This window comes from Anser anser, assembly GCF_964211835.1.
Source record: "Anser anser genome assembly, chromosome: Z".
Classification (NCBI taxonomy): domain Eukaryota; kingdom Metazoa; phylum Chordata; class Aves; order Anseriformes; family Anatidae; genus Anser; species Anser anser.
Genome location: NC_139723.1, coordinates 66,990,485 through 67,012,117, shown reverse-complemented (window position 1 = coordinate 67,012,117; position 21,633 = coordinate 66,990,485). Strand labels below are relative to the sequence as shown.

General features: G+C 40.0%; 2 protein-coding genes across 4 annotated transcripts in view; one reads left to right on the top strand and one right to left on the bottom strand.

Moving 5' to 3' along the window:
• The window catches only part of ERCC8 (ERCC excision repair 8, CSA ubiquitin ligase complex subunit), a gene marked incomplete at its 5' end in the record, with an annotated part of 34,700 nt that extends 18,576 nt beyond the window's left edge, over positions 1-16,124 (bottom strand). The window contains 10 exons of one of the 3 annotated variants that reach the window (XM_083816158.1): positions 2-126; positions 1,503-1,606; positions 4,301-4,367; positions 5,893-5,961; positions 6,581-6,662; positions 8,305-8,428; positions 11,683-11,861; positions 14,078-14,179; positions 14,320-14,415; positions 15,841-15,963. In XM_083816158.1, the coding sequence (XP_083672284.1) occupies positions 2-126; positions 1,503-1,606; positions 4,301-4,367; positions 5,893-5,961; positions 6,581-6,662; positions 8,305-8,364 (507 nt within the window). Of the gene's footprint in view, position 1; positions 127-1,502; positions 1,607-4,300; positions 4,368-5,892; positions 5,962-6,580; positions 6,663-7,310; positions 7,412-8,304; positions 8,429-11,682; positions 11,862-14,077; positions 14,180-14,319; positions 14,416-15,840 lie in introns of those variants that run through there. The other 2 variants (XM_083816157.1, XM_083816159.1) reach the window with 2 other exon arrangements.
• The window catches only part of NDUFAF2 (NADH:ubiquinone oxidoreductase complex assembly factor 2), a 59,832-nt gene continuing 54,312 nt past the window's right edge, over positions 16,114-21,633 (top strand). Inside the window, exon 1 of the mRNA XM_083816160.1 lies at positions 16,114-16,249. Coding sequence (XP_083672286.1) covers positions 16,123-16,249 — 127 coding nt within the window. The 5' untranslated portion in view covers positions 16,114-16,122. The remainder of the gene's footprint in view (positions 16,250-21,633) is intronic.

The window sequence follows — 21,633 nt, the reverse complement described above, 5'->3', positions numbered from 1 at the left end:
CTAATGTATTTTCTCCAGTGGAGCTGTTCCAGAGTCTCATGCGATCATCCGTACCAATGGTCAACAGATGAAGCCCATCACTTGTATAGCATAAACCATTAACTCTCCCATTGTGAGCCGTATTTGCTGTCAGGAAAAAGAGCTGGTTCAGATTTCTACAGAGGAAGTTCTGTTTTGTATAGACATTTAAAGGTATGGTACTTAAAGTAATGTTTAAATGGTAATGTATAAGTAAATTAATAATTTAACTCTTGGTTTATAAAAGCATGACTATCTCCATGGTCACTTAATTTAAAAGAAAAACAATAATAAAGAGATGGTATATACAACAGTTCATTGCACATATTGCTTGTAGCTTAATAGAAATGCATTCTATTGATTTCACCTGGCGAAACTGCACATTCTTAAGTAGGATAAAGTGCTAAAATCCAGCTCCATTCTACCACAGCACAACTATGGTGCCCACAAATTAACTCACTCAGAAACAGATAAGGTATCTCTGTCTGCACTATACTGCAGTACACAATTCAGATGTACCTCTTAGGTTAAGAAGAATAAAAAAGCATTATCTGTTTTCCAACAATATTAATCACTATGAATTATGTTACAAAAATCCTTTTATTCAGAACCACAATATACAGTCAGTTTCTACTTTGTGATTTAATTCCACTTACTATGTATTTTTACCTCAGAGCAGAGACTGTTCAAGTAACTTTTTGGCATTCCAAAATTAAGTATCTTTGGTCCAAAGTTGATCCAGAGTTAAATTTATGGACTATAATCTACAGTACTGAATCTTTCCCTTTAATTTAGTTTTTTTTTTTTAGGTATAGAAATGTGACCTGAAGCTATACAAATAAGTTGATATTGTAACCCAGTAAGAATTGATACTAGGCACCATTAATGTGTAATGTATTGAAAAAAAGAGTTATTTAATTTTACAGGAAGCTAAATTATACTGTCATAAATCTAAACTCTGTTATATACCCTATAGGATATAATTAAGTAACATAATTGATTTTACAGCACCATATCTGAGACAAAATATTCTAGTGGCTTGCATTGGAATCAAGATTAATTTAAATAGGAAAAGGAATGTTCTTTTTGTGGGTTTTGTTTGTTTTGTCTTGCTTTTAAGAGAGGGTAATTAACTACTGGAAAAGCTCATAAGGTACGAAGTGATTGTTGATTTTATGAAACCTAATCTACACCAGCAATGAATTCTTCTGCTCATAAAATAGATGGCAAATTTTCCCATTTTAAGGGAAAAATCATTTAGAACAGAAACAACACTGTTGTCAAGGAGATGTCTCTAAACAATATCCCCAACCACAGACACACTCTCTGTAACAGATGTACCTGAAAAAATTCAATGGAATGTGTTATGCAGTAGGTAACAGCTGGGTTACCATTACTGCCCTTGCTGGCCCTAGTATTCAACACTTAGGAAATATAAGAAAGCTAGTTACAAATGGATTACTACCAGTTATGGTCTGTTTTACCTGCCTCAGAAGATGCTTTGGTCTTTTCTCCATTGTGCTGATCAAGCGTAGTTAGACATCCAGATGCTCTCCTCACATCCCATAATTTTACTTTACTGTCAGCACTAAGAAAAACAAATTTCACTGATGTATGCATTAGGGAAAATGCTTTCACCCACATCGATATCTGACGTTAGCCAACCCACCTGGCACCCACCCTGGTCCAACAACTACTCTGAACTACTCATCATGCAGTCACATTCAAGCCAATAGAATTTCATGAAGAGATTTTAAGACAGACTTCAGACTTTTGTTTACATGAATTAATAAATACAGCTGGTACCCTTTAAGCACCTAAGTTAAGAGTGAAATGGTTGCCTGGGAACTCAGGCAACTGCTTTGCTATCACAGCAGTATAGTGTCACTGGTACACAAGCTGGCTACCTACATGTAGGCTGGCTAAGTCACATGCTCAGTTGTCATACAGACCAATGACTGAAAAAACAGTGTGACAGCTGGCTCCTGTAAGAATGTACTGGGTCTGACTACATTGTCACACTGGCACAAGGAGGGAAAGACCAAATTTAACAGTATCTTCATCAGCAACAAAACCTATGCTAACTGTTGCATAGGTTCCTGCACAGATTCAGACAGCAACACTGCAGGCAGTGCACTTTGTTTGGCACCTTGATTTGAGCACTCCACTGGTGTGCTTCATGTGTACCACAAGACTCCAAAGTATACATGAGAAAAATTAATAGAAAAGAGCATTTTCCATGCACTAAGTGCATGTGTTGAGATGTGTTTACTAAAATGATTTGCACAGTTCCCCTCAAATTAACCATTCTCTTTGATTAAAACAACCAAAAACAGAGATCACTTTTCACCCCAGCTAAACAAAGACAACTGCAAGGACAGTACAACCAAACTGCTTCTTAGATAAGCCATCCTCTACCTGAAGTAAAACATGCCTTTTCCTTTGCATTCTCAAGTTAGATCTGCGCACTAATAGTGAAAACACATATAGTAGATATATACTGACAGACCAAAACAAAAACAACCATCTGTAAGATTATTCCACATCTGTTCTGCACCTGACAAAGCTAATGTTTAAATTTTTAATGTAAAAGCATGCTTTTCTGTGCTCCCATCCACTAGAGACTGGTTCTGTTTACTTCCAAGAGGTATTCCAAGTGAACAAGCTAACACATTAGTCTGCTGCAAACAGATATTGTAGGACCGTAAATACAGGTCATTGAAGTTTGAGCTTATCATAAAGTGAGCAACCAATTGCAGGTAGTTCACTGAAATATTCTTGACAAGGGCATATGAAGAGATTCGTTAGTACAAAAGCCTGTCATCCAGTTTTGATGATGCAGTGTCTATTGGCTAATCTTCTCAAACCATTTCTAATGAGAAAGAAAGAACTTATCATCTCTAGTGCCTGAAACTGAAGAGAATGGAAAACATCCAGAAAACATCTCTTCTCTGACTATTCCAGTCTCCTGGCAGAACTATAGAAGTGCCTAGCATCATTTAGAGAAATTTAAAACATGTTTCATAGGCAAGTCACATAAATATATATACACACAGTATATAGTATAATATTTTTTCCCTCCCTGAAGTGATGACAAGCAAACATACAATTGCCTAGGAAAATAGTTACATTGGATAAATAAGATCAGTCTAGATTCTCCTTTTAGCAGTACTGGTCATTTTCTCCTCTCTATATTTTCATTACTTCAGTGTTGACAAGTCTTATCCATATTTGTCTTGGCAGGCAGAAAGACTGCATTATGTTATTAGGAAATAGTAGTCCAACAATAGTAGTAAATCAAGAAATGAAGCCAGGAGAAACATATTTAACATACAATTACCATAAGGCAACATAACAAGATAGGTAGATGCAGTTTATAGTTATGTGACTTTGAAGCAAATTGCTTTTGGATATGTCAACAAATCAATATTTAATAAATATCAAAAATTGCTACTCTTTGTGTGATGGAAAGACAACGCAACAGTTTTTCATTTGCTAAAACAAAATCACACTGTTAAAAAATTTCCCAACTCTTTTGAGCCTTCTAAAAGCACAGCAGCACAAAGGCACACCAAGGGCACATAACCCTGTCATTGAAATGAATTGTGCAGACTTGAATTCTGAAGTTGAATTATTCAAATTTCACTCTCGATTTAAAAAACAAAAGCAAAACCAGCCATTTCTCTCTATAGTTCGAAAGGAAAAAAACTTGCCATTCAAAAAACTGAGTAATGACAGAAAAATCAAATCTCACAGTTTCAAAAGCTATAGGAAAGCCAAGAATATCTTTTACATTGGAAATTACTGGAATGAAAAAAATGGTCTGAGATTATCAACATACAATTCATACAGACTGAATTATTGAAGCTGGGAATTATTTCACCTAACCTACCTGCACTATTTGACATAACTGACCATGATTAACCAGGATGGTATTGTGAGCTAAACATGTGTTACTTTGTTATAAAACAGATTAGCAACATGCATAACATTACACAGTATGAAGTGAGCATTTCTATAGTGCTATATAATTTGCCTGTAACTTTAAATGCTACTACTATTTCCAAAACTCTGTACAATCTTCCCATAAAATAAGCATAATTTGGATAGCTCTTCAGGCTGCTTTTTTGGGGTAAGATCTACAAAAATTAAAATAAGTTAAAGCAAACAATGAAGACTAACTTTCAAAGTGCATGTGAATTGTAAAGTACATGCACAATATATACATCAAATTTTGTCATCAGACTTTTTATTGTATGTAACAGTAGAGCAGCATCTCTACCTTGCTGTTGCCAAAATATATTCATGACGTGGAGACCAAGACACTGCCAGTATTTCTTGTCTGTGACCTTTAAACAGTAAAAAAAAGCTTATATTATATTCTAGGAAAATATTTATACACACTATTTTACATAAATGACTAAAAATAAACCAAATGATTAATTCTATAAAACAGACCAATCCAGAACAATAATCTAAATTGCCTAAATTGTAACATATATTTGGATTTTGTGAAAACAAATTATTTTGAGCTAGAGATAATTCCCCTTTCCTCTTGCTCATGTGGGACTGCAATGAGCTGAATTTGAGGCATGGAGTATTACATATCTATATCTTTTGATAACAAAGATGGTTTTATATGTGCAAAATACAATATAAAACAGCACAGCTGTTGAGACTACTTTAAATATCATTATTAAATTGTAGCACTAATGTTCTCAAATGCAGAAGAAACATTACTTCAGTTTTTCAGCAAGTTTTTACAAAATATTTAACAAAAAATACGCTTATCCTATAAAGCTTTATTCAGCTTACCCTTTAACATTCTGCTCTTGAATTTGGGGGTAACCTTTGTTATGTTCCAGATATTAAGACAAATGTCTTAGTGGTAACATGCCCAGTGCAACTTAGCAGCAAGTAATATATATATAAACTTTACAACTTTGAAAGTTTCAAAAACATTAAACAAATACAGACAATAGGAAGTCTGGGTCAACCTAAATGCAAAGATTGTAACTAAACTTCACATAATAATATAAACACACTCCTGAAAAATAAAGTCATAAAAATACATTTTTGCTATGCAGTTTAGAGCTATGTGAACCACCTTGATTCTGGTGCATTAGCTGGCTTTCCATTACTTGACCATATATATAAATTCTCATCCCTTAAAAAGTAAACACTAGGAAAATAAGGGATTTTAGAAAAAGTTCTGAATATTACTTGATTTTACTATAACCTCCTAAATACAATGGGAATTTCTTATAAAACATCCACATACCTGCTATTAAACAGTGCTTTGTAGCAAAATAACACTAGACAATAAGGGCAAATTCTTATTAAGTGCAAGAAGTAATACATTACAGAATAAGAAAAAGCTATGGCTTACTAAACTAGGTAAATACGAGGGATTAGATGTTATTCTTCTAGAGTAAGTAGTATCTTACATTTTATTGATACCGCTAAAAAAATATGCAAGCATCTCTACAGGATATTTTGTTAAAAACAGTGACTTTTTTGCTCTATAAAACAAAAACGCCCCAAAAAAACAGAATCCCCGATATTGAATTTATGTGAATACAAAAACAATGCTAACACTTAACCATGTAATAATTAGTAATCGCTATTGATTAGATCATGAAAGTGTCCCAACATTTGTAATAACTATTCATTAATTAATATTTGTATTCTCCAATTCATTACCACTAGACTAACACCCAGAAGAATCTTTTTCACTGTGCAACTTTCACAACTGGCACTAAATACATTAGTCATGTTACTTACAAAGAATACATTGTATACAATGTTTCTTTATAGGGCCTAGTTAACTCAAAGTAGTTATTGTTTAACATTTATGTTTCAGACTAAAAGTACCCTGCAGAATGTGAGAACAGGATCCAGACTTCAAGTCACAGAGCTGTACTTTGGGGCTTTTGGTACCAACTGTAAACAAGAGAAACAAAAGACAGCTGAAAAAATACCATAATTTGAAAGAACAACAACAATCTTTGCAGTAAGAAAGAAATAGAAGAAAATTTTAGCTGCCTAACTGTTCATTTAATGAGAGTAACCAGCTCTGTAACATTTACATTTTTAGTGCAAGTAAATTTACTATCTAACAAGTAACATGTAGAATCTGGGGGCAAACAAGACAGTACTCATACAACTTAAGAATTAAAAATACGATCTCTTCTTTAAATATTTTTGGGCTAAACAGATAAAATTGTTTAGTTGGAAGCAATACAAACTCAACCACTTAAATGACTTATTCTGTTAGGTTTTAATAATCTCTAGAAGCTACTTATGTACTTAAAGGTAACTTAGCTGTAACTAGGAATTTTCATCTAGAAGGTGAATGGAATGATGTATTATTCCAGAAGAACAAATGAGAATTCTCATCAACACCATTCAACCAACTGAAATGTTTTTTTTTTCAAAAATGTATTTTTTATGAAGACTGAAATTATGTAAGAATGTCAGGAGGCGAAAAAGTTATGAATATTACTTGCTTTTTACTACAACCTCCTAAATATAGGGAATTTGTTAAAAAACATCCACATACCTGCTACTAAACAGTGCTTTGTAGCAACTGAAGACATGTGATGGCTATAGACTGTTCCCTCAAAGTGAAATACATCTGCAGGCTGATAATAAAAAGATTAAATTAATCAGACTGTAAATACGTTATCAGAATGTAAATCCTCACAAGTAAGTATTTTTCGAGTCACAGCTACAAATTAGACTAAAAAACACTACTATTTGCACACTAACAATAACTCCCCTAGTTAGAAATCCAATCATGCAAACATTGCTAAGTAAGAAAGTCTGCTTACAACACTAGACAACTATGCCAGAGCTGGGAGGAGACCCAGAAGAAAGTCCAAGGAAACTGGCTGATCAGAAACATGAATTCAGAGGATTTATGGATTATCATAAATTAAAAGTAAGCAAAGAAAAAAGAGCAAAAAAGAAAGCTGCAATATGGAGAAAAAGTCAACAAGAAGGAGGTACTCAGCCTAGATCTAAAAGCCGCTTGTCAATGCACAAACGTTGCATGCTAACTTACATTCCTAAAAATAATTTATATTTATAAAAACAAACAAAAAACCCACATAATTAGCCACTTTGTCAGTGTTAAAAATTAATGACATATAATATTGGCTTTAATAATCAGTACAATGAATTTCAGGTATCATTGCTTTTGTTGTCTAAGTCTAAAATACTGTATAGAAAAAAACTAATCTTCACACTAAGTTGTTTGTGTTTAGTGGAAGAACAGGTCAATCAATTACCTTCATGTGAACTTGTAAGTGATGCTCACAAAACCACCTGGAAAATGAACTGAACTCTGCATTTAGGAGGAGATTTAGTGTCTGCAAACATATCTTCACACCTCACAAAAAAAAAGTCTGTCATCCTAGGAACATAACTTAAACTTTTTTAAATTTTTCATTCTTTCACTGTGCATTGAAACAACATTCAAATACCACCAGTGTAAATCCATTAATATATGAATACTGGAAGCACAGTAAACTGCTCCACAGAATTCGTTGTTCAACAGTTAGGTGCTAGGATTAATGAGTCCACCTAAAAGCCTACAAAAACTGTTATCTTTAATAAAGTCAGTTACATTGGTTAGCATTTTCTTAGTGGCTTCTCTCATTCTCCATCAATTTTTAGGAAAAGTATCTGTAGTATTTGCAACAACAGACTTTTGGACTTAATGACCCAGCGAGTTCATTACAACCCTATGTGACTATCGCTCTCCATATAAAACACTTTGTCCTCTTTATTTCTAAATATCAAGAAGATCAGTCCTTCAAAAGCAGTATTTGTACCTTGGTTACTTAAATAATTAGCCCTGCTGTACACTGCTGTTGCTACACAACACAACCAAATAAACTGGAGAGGGGAGGAGGAGGAGAGGGGAAGATGGGCAGAGCAATCCCAGAGAATGAGCTACACCTTCAGACCAGTGGACAAACTTATGTAGCATAAATAAACTAGCTGTATTCCTGTTCACAGCAAAAACAGAAAGGAACTGTCCCAAGGGCTCCATGCTCTCATACAGTTTGAGCACTCAGGTCTTCAGAAACAGGCAGCTACACACCAATGAATGCATGAATGCCAGAACCATGCTACCCTGATGCCGTACCCACAGTTCTAACAACTGGCTGTTTTTCATCCTTCTAAATGCCCTCTCCTGTTGAGCTCTGGGTGAACTGCAGATATGAAATGAGTGACATGTATAAAAAGAAGCCTGAAGTTGCAGAAATTTTTTCTTACTTGTAAAGTATTAGTATCCCAAATTTTCAAGGTTTTATCAAATGAGCTGGATGTAAACATGCCAGTATCATGAGGATACCACTGGACTGTCTCCACACTGAATCTATGTCCATCAGGATGGCTCCTAAAATGAAGTAAAACATTCCAGTTGGTTAGTGTCTTGGTAATTCACTTATTATACCTAAGTTTTCAAGACAAACTAGTTATTTTCGTGTCTCAAATTTCAATCAACCAGTATAAATTGCCTAACAAGAGTCCTTATTTCAGCAATGTAGGGATCATTTACCTTTTCAAAATATGCTATCCGTAGCATACCTTAAATTAAGATCTAAGATTAAGTCTAAGGCATAAAAGGCATTAATGTCTTTTGAAATTTTTCAATTTTTATGCTTAAAAATCTAATGTTTAACGTTAGGGCCTAACACTACAAACATCCCACTACTACATCCCACTGGCTTAAAACAAGATCCATTGAAAAAGACAATCAAATAAATGGTTCATAAAATTCATGATTATTAGCTAATAATTACAGCTAAAGAGTTATTGGAAATTCAGGTATACTAAAGTCACCAGACAGCAGTAGATAAGTTACTGAGAGTTAATTTTTTTTGCATTCACAAATACAAAAGGAGGAATGATATGAAACTTTCAACTCAACAATGCATAGTAACAAAACGTAATCTAATTAATAATACATTAACAGTGCTGGGAAGAAGGGACACCAGAGCCAATCTTTTTACAGCTCCAGGATATGATTCAACCAGACAGACTCTGAACAGGACAGGCAGTTCCACATACCTGCTAGGCCACTCATATCTGAGCTGCATCCACAGGGATTCAGCTTCAGGGCCCAATACCATGCTCCCAGGTTCAGAAGCACCATACTGTTGTGGGTTAACCCTGGTAGCTAAGCACCACCAGAACTGCTTGCTCAGTCACTCGCTCTCCCCAAGTGGGATGGGAGAGAGAATTGGAAGGGCAAAATGAGAAAACTCGTGGGTTGAGATAAGAGACAGTCTAGTAACCCAAAAGAAAGAAACAACTGAACAAAAAGAACTAACAACAAAAAAATGAGTAGTGCAAAAGCCATCGCTCGCCACAAACTGGCCGATGAACAGGCAGTCCCTAGGCAACAGCAGCCCCTGAAAAACTACTCCCCCACACCTGCCCCAAGTCCGCATGACTTTATATGATATGGAACACCCCTTTGGTCACCTCAAATCAAGAGTGCAGGCTGCATTCCCTCCCAGCCTCTCATCCAGCCCCAACCTATTCGCCGAGGGAGCTCAGTGAAAAACAGTGAAAACCTGGATGCTATGCAAGTCCTGTTCGATGACAGCAAAGACACCGGTGTGCTATCAACACTGTTTTGGTCACAAATCTAAAACACAGCATCAGGCAAGCTACTATGAAGAAAAATAACTCTATCCCAGTTGGACCCAGTACACATGCAAAAGCAGTCCAACTGGCTCTTTCTGGAGCTAGTGAAGGGCTCACAGGATTTCTTCACTCCAACTCTTATCTGTATATTGTTCTTTCAAGTCTCCTGGCCTCCAAAGTGACAACTATTGCCGGGGTATCGTTGTGTAAATACAGATCCAGATCTTCTGTATAGATCTGGCACTACACCTAAGCTGATAAACATTTCTGTTTACTTAGGTTGCTAGAAAGCACAGAAGGTATCTGAATGTCTTTAAATAGAGTCAGCCTGAAGCCAGCACTGACAATACTAAGAACTATTGAGCAACTATTGAGCTCAGTTTAATAACTCCTCATTGGTTATCTCTAAGCCATAACCCTACAAGAGCCTGTTACCTTGTGCTTAGTCTACCCGTATTTTGGGCACCTATTCTAGAGGGGACCAGGGTAAATATCTTCAGTACCTGTAGTGCCAGCAAACTAAGCCTGACTCAGTGTGAACTTACTCCTGCAGAGGCATTTGTACACACCATGCAGAAAAATATCAATTCACTGCGCAGAAAAAATGAATAAATAAATAAATAAATAAATAAATAAATAAATAAATTCGTGGAACTAATTATGCTGGTGCAGTAAATACAAGTGTACAGCCCTGGACTGTGTTCAGTACTGCACCAAAACAGTCGGTTCTCCCATATTCCCTCTTGAGTAGCTCTGCAGAAATCATCTCTGTCTGGCCAGGCTTAGTCATGGCCACGTGCCATTCCACTTGGCTTCATCTCTCGAGGCATTGTAAGCTTCTAGTTCATTCTAAATGCAGTATTTTTCCCCATTACTCAGGATATCCCAACCTTTGCTACAAAAGAAAAATACAGAAATAATTCTACAGATGGTAATGTCACTATCATAAATCTTGGATAGGTTTCAAATAGAGGAGAAGACCTACACAAACTATGTATTATCTAGAAGCTGGTACTGTTCAGTTGCTCTCAAGTGTCAGTTTTTGCTACATCACAGCACCAACTGTACGAAACCAGGTAAAAGCTCAGTGTGTTGATGCCCAGCAGAGCAAGGAAAAACGTAAAAATTTCTTTTTTATTCTGAAGATAGCCCCTCATTCTAGATAGGAAACATTGGTTATCTTGCAGTCCACTGTCTGGAATTATCTCCTCTAATGGTCTAAACTGCTTTATCCTCAGCTAGCCCACGTCAGAATCTATTAAGAAATAGCTTCAAAGGGCATGTAACGAGAGCTTATTCTTTAAGCAAATTTCATACTAGAGTTGCCTTGTGCCCTGCAAACTTGGAGCACAGACAAACCTTTGCAATACGTAATTATCATATGTTTCAAAGATAGGAGCCAGATAGTCAGATGGGAAGTATTTCTCACTGGTAATTATAAATTCATTTATGATGTCATGAAGTCTGCATGAATGGTATTCTAATATCTGAAGCTGTATCTGTAGCTAATTAGCTACAGTAAGTACTTAAGACATACCAGAAAGCTACACAAATACTTGGAATAAATAATTTGAGGCAAAAACCCTGCTATGTTTACTTTAAGAAATAATAACAACAACCCCATCATTTAGAACACTGTGCTACATACACTTAGATTTGCTACTATGAATTAAACTTCTGTACAAGTGATGAGAAATAAAAGACAAATCTACCCAAACAAACACCTGCTCAAGAAACAGACTGCCAACTTGCTGTACTCATAAACATATTTTTTAAGTATGGTATGCTTCAACGTACCAGACTGAGAAGTAAACAATGGCTTGATTTTAGCACAGATTTATATTTTTTTTTGCTGTGTGTTATTAGCACATATTTCTTCAGTTTGCCGTGTTTCAAAATTTATTTTAGTTTTGGGATTCAGGGATATATAGTCATTACTTGTTCTTAATTACAATTTTAATTTATTTTGTTCAAGAAATCCCAGCCATCAACACTTACCAAATACAGCTTACTTGCAGTAGATTCTGTTCCTACCCATTTGTTTTGATGTAAGTTCTACAAGTCCTTTTTCTTTCTTATGGTCCAAGATACCAATCCGGGACTCTGTATCTGTTACAAATATGTTCCACTCTTGCTGATCTATTCATGAAGCTCTTAGACCTCAACTAATCTGAAGACTAGAGAAAAATAAGAGAAAAATGTAGCTACTGACTTTTTTACAGAGTTGGATAGATCTTGTTGTTACCCTCAGATAAAGTTCTAGCCTATGGGAAAACCTTAATATCTAAGCACAAGGAAAAAACAGCTTTTGCTAGAGGACAAAGCCAATAACGGACAAATTTATACTGTCTGCAGGGAAGGTCTTACACCAATAGAAGTTTTGATTTTTTTACTGATTATACAAGCATTATGGTAGTACCCAGTCTTCAGAATAATATGTCCAACTTTTGTTAGTAATGCATCTGTCCTCATTCAAACATGTTCTTAAGAAGTTCTGCATTAATTACTACTAGACCTGATGAACTTAAAATAGCTACTTGTAAAGCTGGGAGCAGAGAGGGGAAATTTGACACTGCTCCCCTTGATATCCTTGTCTCTAACTGGCAAAGACATGGATTTGATGGATGGACCACTCAGTGGGTAAGGAATTGGCTGGATGGTCGCATCAAAGAGTTTGGGTCAATGGCTCAATGTCCAGGTGGAAATCAGTGATGAGTGGTGTCAGTATTGGGTCACTAATGGTCAGTACTGGGATGGGCACTATTTAACATCTTTGTTGGTGACATGGACAGTGGGATTGAGTGCACCCTCACCAAGTTTGCTGATGACACCAAGCTGTGTGGTGCAGTCAACATGCTGGAGGGAAGGGATGCCATCCTGAGGGACCTGGGCAGGCTTGAGAGGTGAGCTTGTGTGAACCTCGTGAGGTTCAACAAGGCCAAGCGCAAGGTCCTGCATTTGGGCAGAGGCAATCCCAAGCAGAAACACAGGCTGGGTGGAGAATGGATAGAGAGAAGCCCTGAGGTGAAGGACCTGGGGGTGCTGGTTGACAAGAAGTTCAACAGAAGCTGGCAATGTGCACCTGCAGACCAGAAAGCCAACTGTATCCTGGGCTGCATTAAAAGAAGCATGGCCGGCAGGGCAAGGGAGGTGATTCTGCCCCTCTGCTCTGGTCTCATGACACCTCACCTAGAGAACTGTGTTCAGCTCTGGGGACAGCACAAGAAGGACACGGAAGTATTAGAACAAGTCCAGAGGAGGCCCTCGAGGATGATCAAAGTCCTGGAGCACCTCCCCTGTGAGGGTAGGCTGAGGGAGTTGGGGTTGTTCAGCCTGGAGAAGAGAAGGCTCTGGGGAGACCTTGCAGTGGCCTTCCAGTACCTAAAGGGGGCTTACAGGAAAGCTGGGGAGGGACTCATGGTCAGGGAGTGGAGTGATGGGTCAAAGAATAATGGCTTTAAACTGAAAAAGAGGGCACATTTAGATTAGATCTAAGGAAGAAATTCTTTACCATGAATGTGGTGAGGCACTGGCACAGGCTGCCCAGAGAAGCTGTGGATGCCCCATCCCTGGAGGTGCTCAAGGCCAGGCTGGATGGGGCTTTGGGCAGCCTGGTCTGGTGGGAGGTGTCCCTGCCCATGGCAGGGGGGCTGGAACTGGATGGTCTTTAAGGTCACTTCCAATACAAACTATTCTGTGATTCTAACTAAAACCCACAACTGTAAATATTTTTTTTTCCAATTAGCTGAACAAGTTATGCAAAGGTTATTTTTCCTTTCCTTAAACACATAATTATTCCAAGATGCATATATGTTTTTTAATTCAAGAAATATTTCTACAACAGTCATGAAGTGATCGCCTCATGGGTGATAGCATAAAGTCAGCAGATTTTAATATAAACTAGTAAGAAATCTCAAGGGTGAAGAATTGTGACATAGAAGAGGATTTTTTTTCTTACTGTCAAAATATGAGACTGGAGTACTATCTCTGACCATGGTCTACATCAACGCAAACCTCTCTACTTTAGTTTCTATTTGAGCACAATTAATCCTCTCCATTTTAACTTTCAAACTACCAGAGATGTGATCAAACAGTATCAACAATGAATCACTGCACATGCATAGTAGCTCTTAGAACCCAAAAACTAACAAACAAACAAAAAAAAACCAACAATCCCAATACTTAGTAAACCACATAAATTGTCACAATGTTTCTTGCTTTTTTTTCCCTGTATGCCAAAAACATAAACCACAATCTACTCCTCAAAGATTTCTGGCACTATTTTCATGTCTTCTATAGCCTAGAAATAAGAAAGCACATTAACCTGTGAATTTAGTGCTAGTAACTCAACATATATCACTATGAACTTTTACAAGAATTTCTGAGTACATACCTTCCCACGGAACAAAGTGCTTTACATGTGTAACTTGGTTTTCTGCTCAGGTTTTCAAGGTCATAAAGTACAATAACACCATCGGAACCACCTGATAACATGCTGAAAGGGTAAATAAAGCAGTCAAGTTACACGTATGATCTCAATTTGATCAATTAAGTTCAGAAATAAAATAATTTGGTATTACCAAAAGACAGTGAAGTGCTTAAAAACATTTTTACCAAACTAAAGTACATACTTACTATCTTCCCTCAACAGGCTCAATATCAAGGCTATTAATACCATTCCCATGTATTCTTTCCACATCTCTATCTTTATTTAATTCCAAACTGAGAACCCTTAAAAAAAAAAGAAGAAAAACAGAGATGAACAATAAGAACAACAGATCTTTAAAATGTTACTATGTAGTTATAAACAGCTAAAATCATATTTTCACCCCTCCTCAATGCATCTAACCCGTTCCCATATTTTTTCTTTTTTCCCAAAAATTAGACTTGCAGACACAATACAATGCTGGAAATAAGACTTGAAAATTTGACAGAAAAAGTATGTGTTGTTTGGAAGGTAAGATGGAAGTACGTATGTAAAACAGGCTCAAAGGAATACCAAAGCCGCACTTAGGGTCAACATACGAAGCATTAGAACAGGAATGTAGTTTAACAATACAACATAGGGTAAACATTACAAAATATTTGTCACAGCTGCAACAAATATTAGTTACTTAGAAGCTTTATTATGTGTCATCGCTCCTACTTGGAACTATGGACACCTAGTGGACAGATTTGTTTAGTTTAACAAATTACAGTATTTCCTCTCATGGCACAATCTTTGGGTGTTATGTTTTCTGCAGCATCAAATAAAAAGCACGCCCTCCACATGGTGAAGCTTCCCTGAAACATTTTGGAGCTGTGATTAGTATTTTCTAATATTTTCTGTGAGAAACTTAAAATGTTACAGGCAGACCCCTGACAGCATGCCTATAGACATGCTTCAAAAGCATTAAGTTCTTTAAGCCCTTTTAAAATACAGGAAGCAACACAATTATGCTAGAATTTTGACATGTACAAGATAGTTAATTAAACACTTTTGAGCTCAAGACTGAATTTTAGTGAAGGGGTTTTATCCCTTCAAGAAATGTTTTAAAGCATGTGACTTGAAAAGGTAGTTACAAATGCCATCTGCTGAAGACTATAGAAGATTTTTTTCAAAACCAAAATGAAAACGTTTAGGGAGGAAAGAAAAAAAAAGTTAGGTAAATGGTTGTTTGAGTTACGTAAAATCTGCACGCTGTGCTTCCTTCTCAGCGCTGAATGACACGTGAAGGGAGAGAAAGCACACGTTTTGTAAAGATACACAAGAGAAACGAGCTTCGTGAATTGCAGCATTTCCACCATTTACAGTTTATTTTCCTTTACAGCGATAGAGCCACAGAAGTCCAAGCGGAGAGGAACAGATGGGTAAATCCGCAGCACAAATCCTCCCAGCTGTGAGGGTGCCGTGAGGGTGCTGTGAGGAACTGAGCCGAGGTTGGCCCTACCGGATTTATCTTTGAAATACAGCCGCGAAACTTATTCCCCGATCAAACGTTATCGCGATATTCCAAGGAGCCCCGACGAGCCCCTCTGTCCCGTCACCGCTCCTCCGCTGGCCCCAGCGCTGCCGACGGGCAGCGGCGAGCACAACACACGTGAGGGCCCCGCGGGCTCTCAGCGGGCTCTCAGCGGGCTCCCCGCCCCCGTCCCCGTCCCCCCGGGCCCCGCTACCTCCGGGTGGCCTCGGCGCGGCGCAGCCGCAGCGGGTCGTCGAGCCCGGCCTGGCGGCCCGACAGGAACCCCAACATGGCGGCCAAGCGGCGACACCCGCCGCCGATCCGCCATCTTGGTCCCGGGCTGGCCGGGGTTGCCCGGGGGCGGGCGGGCCTCCGCCAATGGCGAGCGCCGTTGCTGGCATGCCCGCCTCCGACTCTAGGGGCGGGGCGGAGAGTGGCGGCGGGGCTGTGTGGTGGCGGCTGGTGGCCGTTGGGGGCCGTTAGCGGCCGCCCCGCCATGAGCCGGGCCCGTCAGGCGCTGCGGGCCCTGCGCCTGCGGATGTTCGGTCCCGGCAAGGAGCTGGCGGGCACCGACCAGTTCGGCAACAAGTACTACCGCGTGCCCGAGCACGAGTCCCGCGCAGGTAGGCAGGGCAGGGCCGTTACCCGCTGCCCCCGGGCGGGCCCGCGCGGCGTGTGGGGAGCGCAGCGGGTGTCTGTCCGGGCGGCTGTTGTAGGGCGAGGAGGAGGTGGAGCCCGTTATCCAGGGGTTTTAGAGCGCGGCTGCCAGCCTGCAGCGGGGAGGTAGCCTGCGAGGGGGCTCTTCTCATTACTTCTGAACTCTTTTAAAAGTGCATTCCTGCGTGTGTCCTCGCTGCACTTCTGAGGAAAAACGTTTTTCTCTGCTTCTGTTTGTATTTGAGGAACCTAGGTGTGCTTATAGCACGTCCTTACATCGTTCTCAGTGCTGCACAACCATGCGTAACTAACTGAAGGTGTCACCCCTGAAGTTGTGTGAGTGAGTGTACGCACCACGATGTTTTACAGTTATGTTTTCATTCCCTGCACAGGCTAATTTATCTGCTTGCTGTACTCCATATATTTTGCATGGTCAATTCAATCAGAACACCCCAAGGCTGTGGAGGCTCATTCTATGTGGTGTTCTTCAGAGTAAAAGCAGAGAAGTAGGAGCAGAAGCAGAAGGTCTGAGGCTGTGCAGTCACTGAAGTCAGTGTCCTTCCTGAAATGCAGGGGGTAGGGAGGGCACACATCATCCCTTCAGATACATGTAATGTCTTCTGGAGTAGTGGTGCCTTCCAAGTAGTTCCCTGACTTGTTTTGCTGTACAGCTTCCTGAAGAACTCGCGGTGACTTAAAGCAGGTCTGCTTGAACAAGTATTTGGGAAAATGATGTGAATGCCCTTTTGTCAGCAATGATTCCTCTGGGTTAATACAGCAACGTAACAATCCCAGGCTTCGTGTGTCTTGCTTTTGGTCTTCTCACTACTGGGGCTTATTGTGACTTTGAGGAGTATACAAAAGTACTTTAAGGAAAGCAGTCTGTATTCTGCACAGCTTTGTATTAAGGTTTAGAGGGCTTCTTAGATCCCAGGTGGAGGTTCACCAGCATAAAAACTTCCCTTACTCAGAAAGCGTTCCTCTTTATGCTGAAGGGAAAGAGAGACAAAAAAGAATCTATGAGTATCAGAAGGGTAGATACAGAGTTTACGGCAACCGAAAGGGAGAGATTTCTTCTCCCTATTTTCTTTCTCACTGCTGCTAACTTTTCACTGTTATTTATTTGACCTTTCTGCAGAAAACTTTAATAGAAAAATGATTTAAAATGACTTGATGAAGAATAAGCTGCAGGCTAGAGCTGGCACGGAAGAGAGAATGAAGGTGATGAGCTGTTAGATAGGGTAAGGTTATACAAGTTGTCTTGAAACAGAGTCAAGAGCTATCATGTTTACAGTCATACCATACAAACTTCTTTACCATGTTTACTTCAGTTTTCCTCGACTTTCTATTAGAAAGTTTGCTGTTAAGCTCTTTTCTACTTCCCATGATCAAACCCAGTTAAATGGATATTGCTTGAGAGAAATCAGGAATTTTAAAACAATATTAAAAAACAGGCGAGGAATAAATATCTGGCAAGGGGCTAATGTTTATTCACTCTTGCCATGCTTCTCTTCTATTTTTAGAATGAAAGTAAGGGAAGGGTTATAATTTTGCTCCACAAACTGAAATTTGGATTACTCAAAATCGATACCACATCTTTCATACATGTCTTAATTCACAGACAGACAGTTCTCTCTTTTTGTCCTTTTTATGTAACTACAGTACAGGAGAGTGCACATGGGAAAATATTACTAGATGTTTATGTGAAAATATTTTTGATAATTCTGTTTTATATTTATCTCACTGATGAATGCTTACAGGTCACTAATTTTGGCTTTAGATGATCTAAAAAAATCCGTCATCAGGAGCAGGATGAAAGAATTCAGAATGAAGTAAGCAAGAATTCCCCGCTCAAAGAAGTGGTGGTGGAACTTTTTCATGAATGCGTTTATACTTTGCTTTTTGTTCTGTTGATTTGTTCTGTATTATACTAACTGATGGAACTCACTGTTAAAATCTGACACACTTGACCATAGTATATGGGTTATAACAATTATTATGGAGGGAGGAAATAAGTAGAATGAAAACAGTATGCTTTAAGAAAATGGCCTTCAATACATTCAGAAAGTGGGTAGAAGAGATTCTGTGAATATCTAAGAAGAGTATAGGTGAAAAGGTGTGTAGGACAACTCATAACTCCTCCAGCTGTTAAGGTCCCAGTACACATGACCCTGCTGTGGATGGAGGCTTGGAAGCACAGCAATAAATTAATGTGGCCAAATCATGGATTTTTAGTGACCTCAAAAAGACAAAACCCTCCATGAATCCGGTTAACTGTCTTGGGTGCTGGAGAAATGGATGAACAAATAATAACTGTTACATATATTCACAGGATAATGAGTGAAAACTGACATAAAGTTGTTGGTTTTACGAGATATGTTCTTAATCAGAATTGTTTTCTAAGTTGATATTGCTGTGGTGTTTTTTTAGAACATTTTGTATGTAAAATCTAACTGTGAATTATGAATTTTCTGTGTGTCAGAAATGTTGCCCTGTAAAACATGGATGATGGGGAAGGAAATTTATTTTAGTCTACAGAAACTAAAATGTGTACATGCAGAAATTTTCTGAAGCTCCATTTTCAAAGAAGTTAGGAATTTAGGTGTGGAGGATAAATGTATCCAAGTGCTCTTTTTGTGTTGAAGAACATTTTTTGTTGTACATGAAGATAACAGAAAATGTTTTTATAAATAGATTAACACGAAAAGGAGGACTGAGGAGAATCTCCATCCTTTACTGAATGCGGGGAGAAACTTAGTGATGAGAAATGAGGAAAAGGCTGAGGTGCTTAATACCTTCTTTGTGTCTTCAGTGGTAAGACTAGTTGTTATCTGGATACCCAGTACCCTGAGCTGGTGGAAGGGGATCGGGAGCAGAATGTGGCCCTCATAATCCACGAGGAAATGGTTGGCGACCTGCTACAGCACTTAGATGTACGCAAGTCGATGGGGCTGGATGGGATCCACCCAAGGGTGCTGAGAGAACTGGCAGAGGAGCTTGCCAAGCCGCTTCCCATCATTTATCGGCAGTCCTGGCTATCAAGGGAGGTCCCAGTCGACTGGCGGCTAGCAAACGTGACGCCCATCTACAAGAAGGGCCGGAGGGTAGACCCGGGGAACTATAGGCCTGTTAGTTTGACGTCAGTGCCAGGGAAGCTCATGGAGCAGATTATCTTGAGTGCCATCACGCGGCACTTGCAGGGCAACCAGGCGATCAGGCCCAGTCAGCATGGGTTTACGAAAGGCAGGTCATGCTTGACGAACCTGATCTCCTTCTGTGACAAAGTGACGCGCTTAATGGATGAGGGAAAGGCTGTGGATGTGGTCTACCTTGACATCAGTAAGGCTTTTGACACCGTTTCCCACAACATTCTCCTCAAGAAACTGGCTGCTCTTGGCTTGGACTGGTGTACGCTTTGTTGGGGTAAAAACTGGCTGGGTAGCCAGGCCCAAAGAGTTGTGGTGAATGGAGTCAAATCCAGTTGGAGGCTGGTAACCAGTGGAGCCCCCCAGGGCTCAGTGCTGGGGCCAGTTCTCTTTAATATCTTTATCGATGATCTGCATGAGGGGATTGAGTGCACCCTCAGTAAGTTTGCAGACGACACCAAGTTAGGTGCATGTGTCGATCTGCTCGAGGGCAGGAAGGCTCTGCAGGACGATCTGGATAGGCTGGACCAATGGGCTGAGGCCAACTCTATGAAGTTCAACAAGGCCAAGTGCCGGGTCCTGCACCTGGGGCACAACAACCCCAAGCAGCGCTACAGGCTGGGAGATGAGTGGTTGGAAAGCTGCCTGGCCAAGAAGGACCTGGGAGTATTGGTTGATAGTCGGCTGAATATGAGCCAGCAGTGTGCTCAGGTGGCCAAGAAGGCCAACAGCATCCTGGCTTGCATAAGAAGCAGTGTGGCCAGCAGGTCTAGGGAGGTGATTGTCCCCCTGTACTCGGCTCTGGTGAGGCCGCACCTCGAGTACTGTGTTCAGTTTTGGGCCCCTCGCTACAAGAAGGACATGGAGGTGCTCGAGAGAGTCCAGAGAAGGGCGACGAGGCTGGTGAGGGGTCTGGAGAACAAGTCTTACGAGGAGCGGCTGAGGGAGCTGGGATTGTTCAGCCTGGAGAAGAGGAGGCTCAGGGGCGACCTCATCGCTCTCTACAGGTACCTTAAAGGAGGCTGTAGCGAGGTGGGGGTTGGTCTATTCTCCCATGTGCCTGGTGACAGGACAAGGGGGAATGGGCTAAAGTTGCGACAGGGGAGGTTTAGGTAGGATGTTAGGAAGAACTTCTTTACTGAAAGGGTTGTTAGGCATTGGAATAGGCTGCCCAGGGAAGTGGTTGAGTCGCCATCCCTGGAGGTCTTTAAGAGATGTTTAGATGTAGCCCTTAGTGATATGGTTTAGTGGAGGACTTGTTAGTGTTAGGTCAGAGGTTGGACTGGGTGATCTTGGAGGTCTCTTTCAACCTAGATGATTCTGTGATATATAGCACATATCTTGTGGGGAATGGGAACGGCACTGAAAATAAAATTAATTCTGGAGCAAATATTGTAGAAAGACTCGGTTGTTGTGTACAGGTTCCACTGTGAGATCCCTTCAGGGTGTCTGTGTCATGCTGTTGAGTTTTAGCCCCAACGGGCGGCTCTGTACCATGCACCTGCTCTCTCACTCTCCCCAGGTTGCATGGTGAAGAGAATCAGAAAGGTAATGGTGTGAGAACTCATAGGCTGACACAAAGATGGCTGTAAAAAGCAAAAAAAGGTAAAGCAAGGCCCACATGCTCAAGCAATACAGAATGGGGAATTCATTCATTACTTCCCATCTGTAACCAAGTGTTCAGCCACTCCCAGGAAAGCAGGGCTTGTCATGCACAATGGTTTCTTGGGAAGACAAACGGCATCACTTCAAATTCCCCTCCTTCTTCCTTTTTTAACCCCAGTTTTTACTGCTGATCACAGCACCACACAGTGTGGGACACCCCTCTGGCCATCCTGGGCCAGCTGTCCTGGCTGTGTCCCCTCCCAGCTCCTGGGGCACCCCCAGCCTCCTTGCTGGCAGGGCAGCACGAGGAGCTGAAACGTCCTGGGCTCTGTGCAAGTATTGCTCTGCAACAGCTAATGCATTGGTGTGTTATCACCACTATTTCCATCAACATACAAGCCTCTAGGAAGGAAATTAACTCTATCCCAGCCAAAACCACGACACATGCTTTTTTGTGCTCCAGATTTGGAGAGACTAAATAGCTCTAGCACAGTGCTGGGCCTAATGTGCTCTATGCCTTTGTACAGTACCTGACCAAATAAGCTTCTTGTAGAAGGAGAGTGCAAAACAGACAGCTGCTGCTTTCTCTTTAGTTTCCT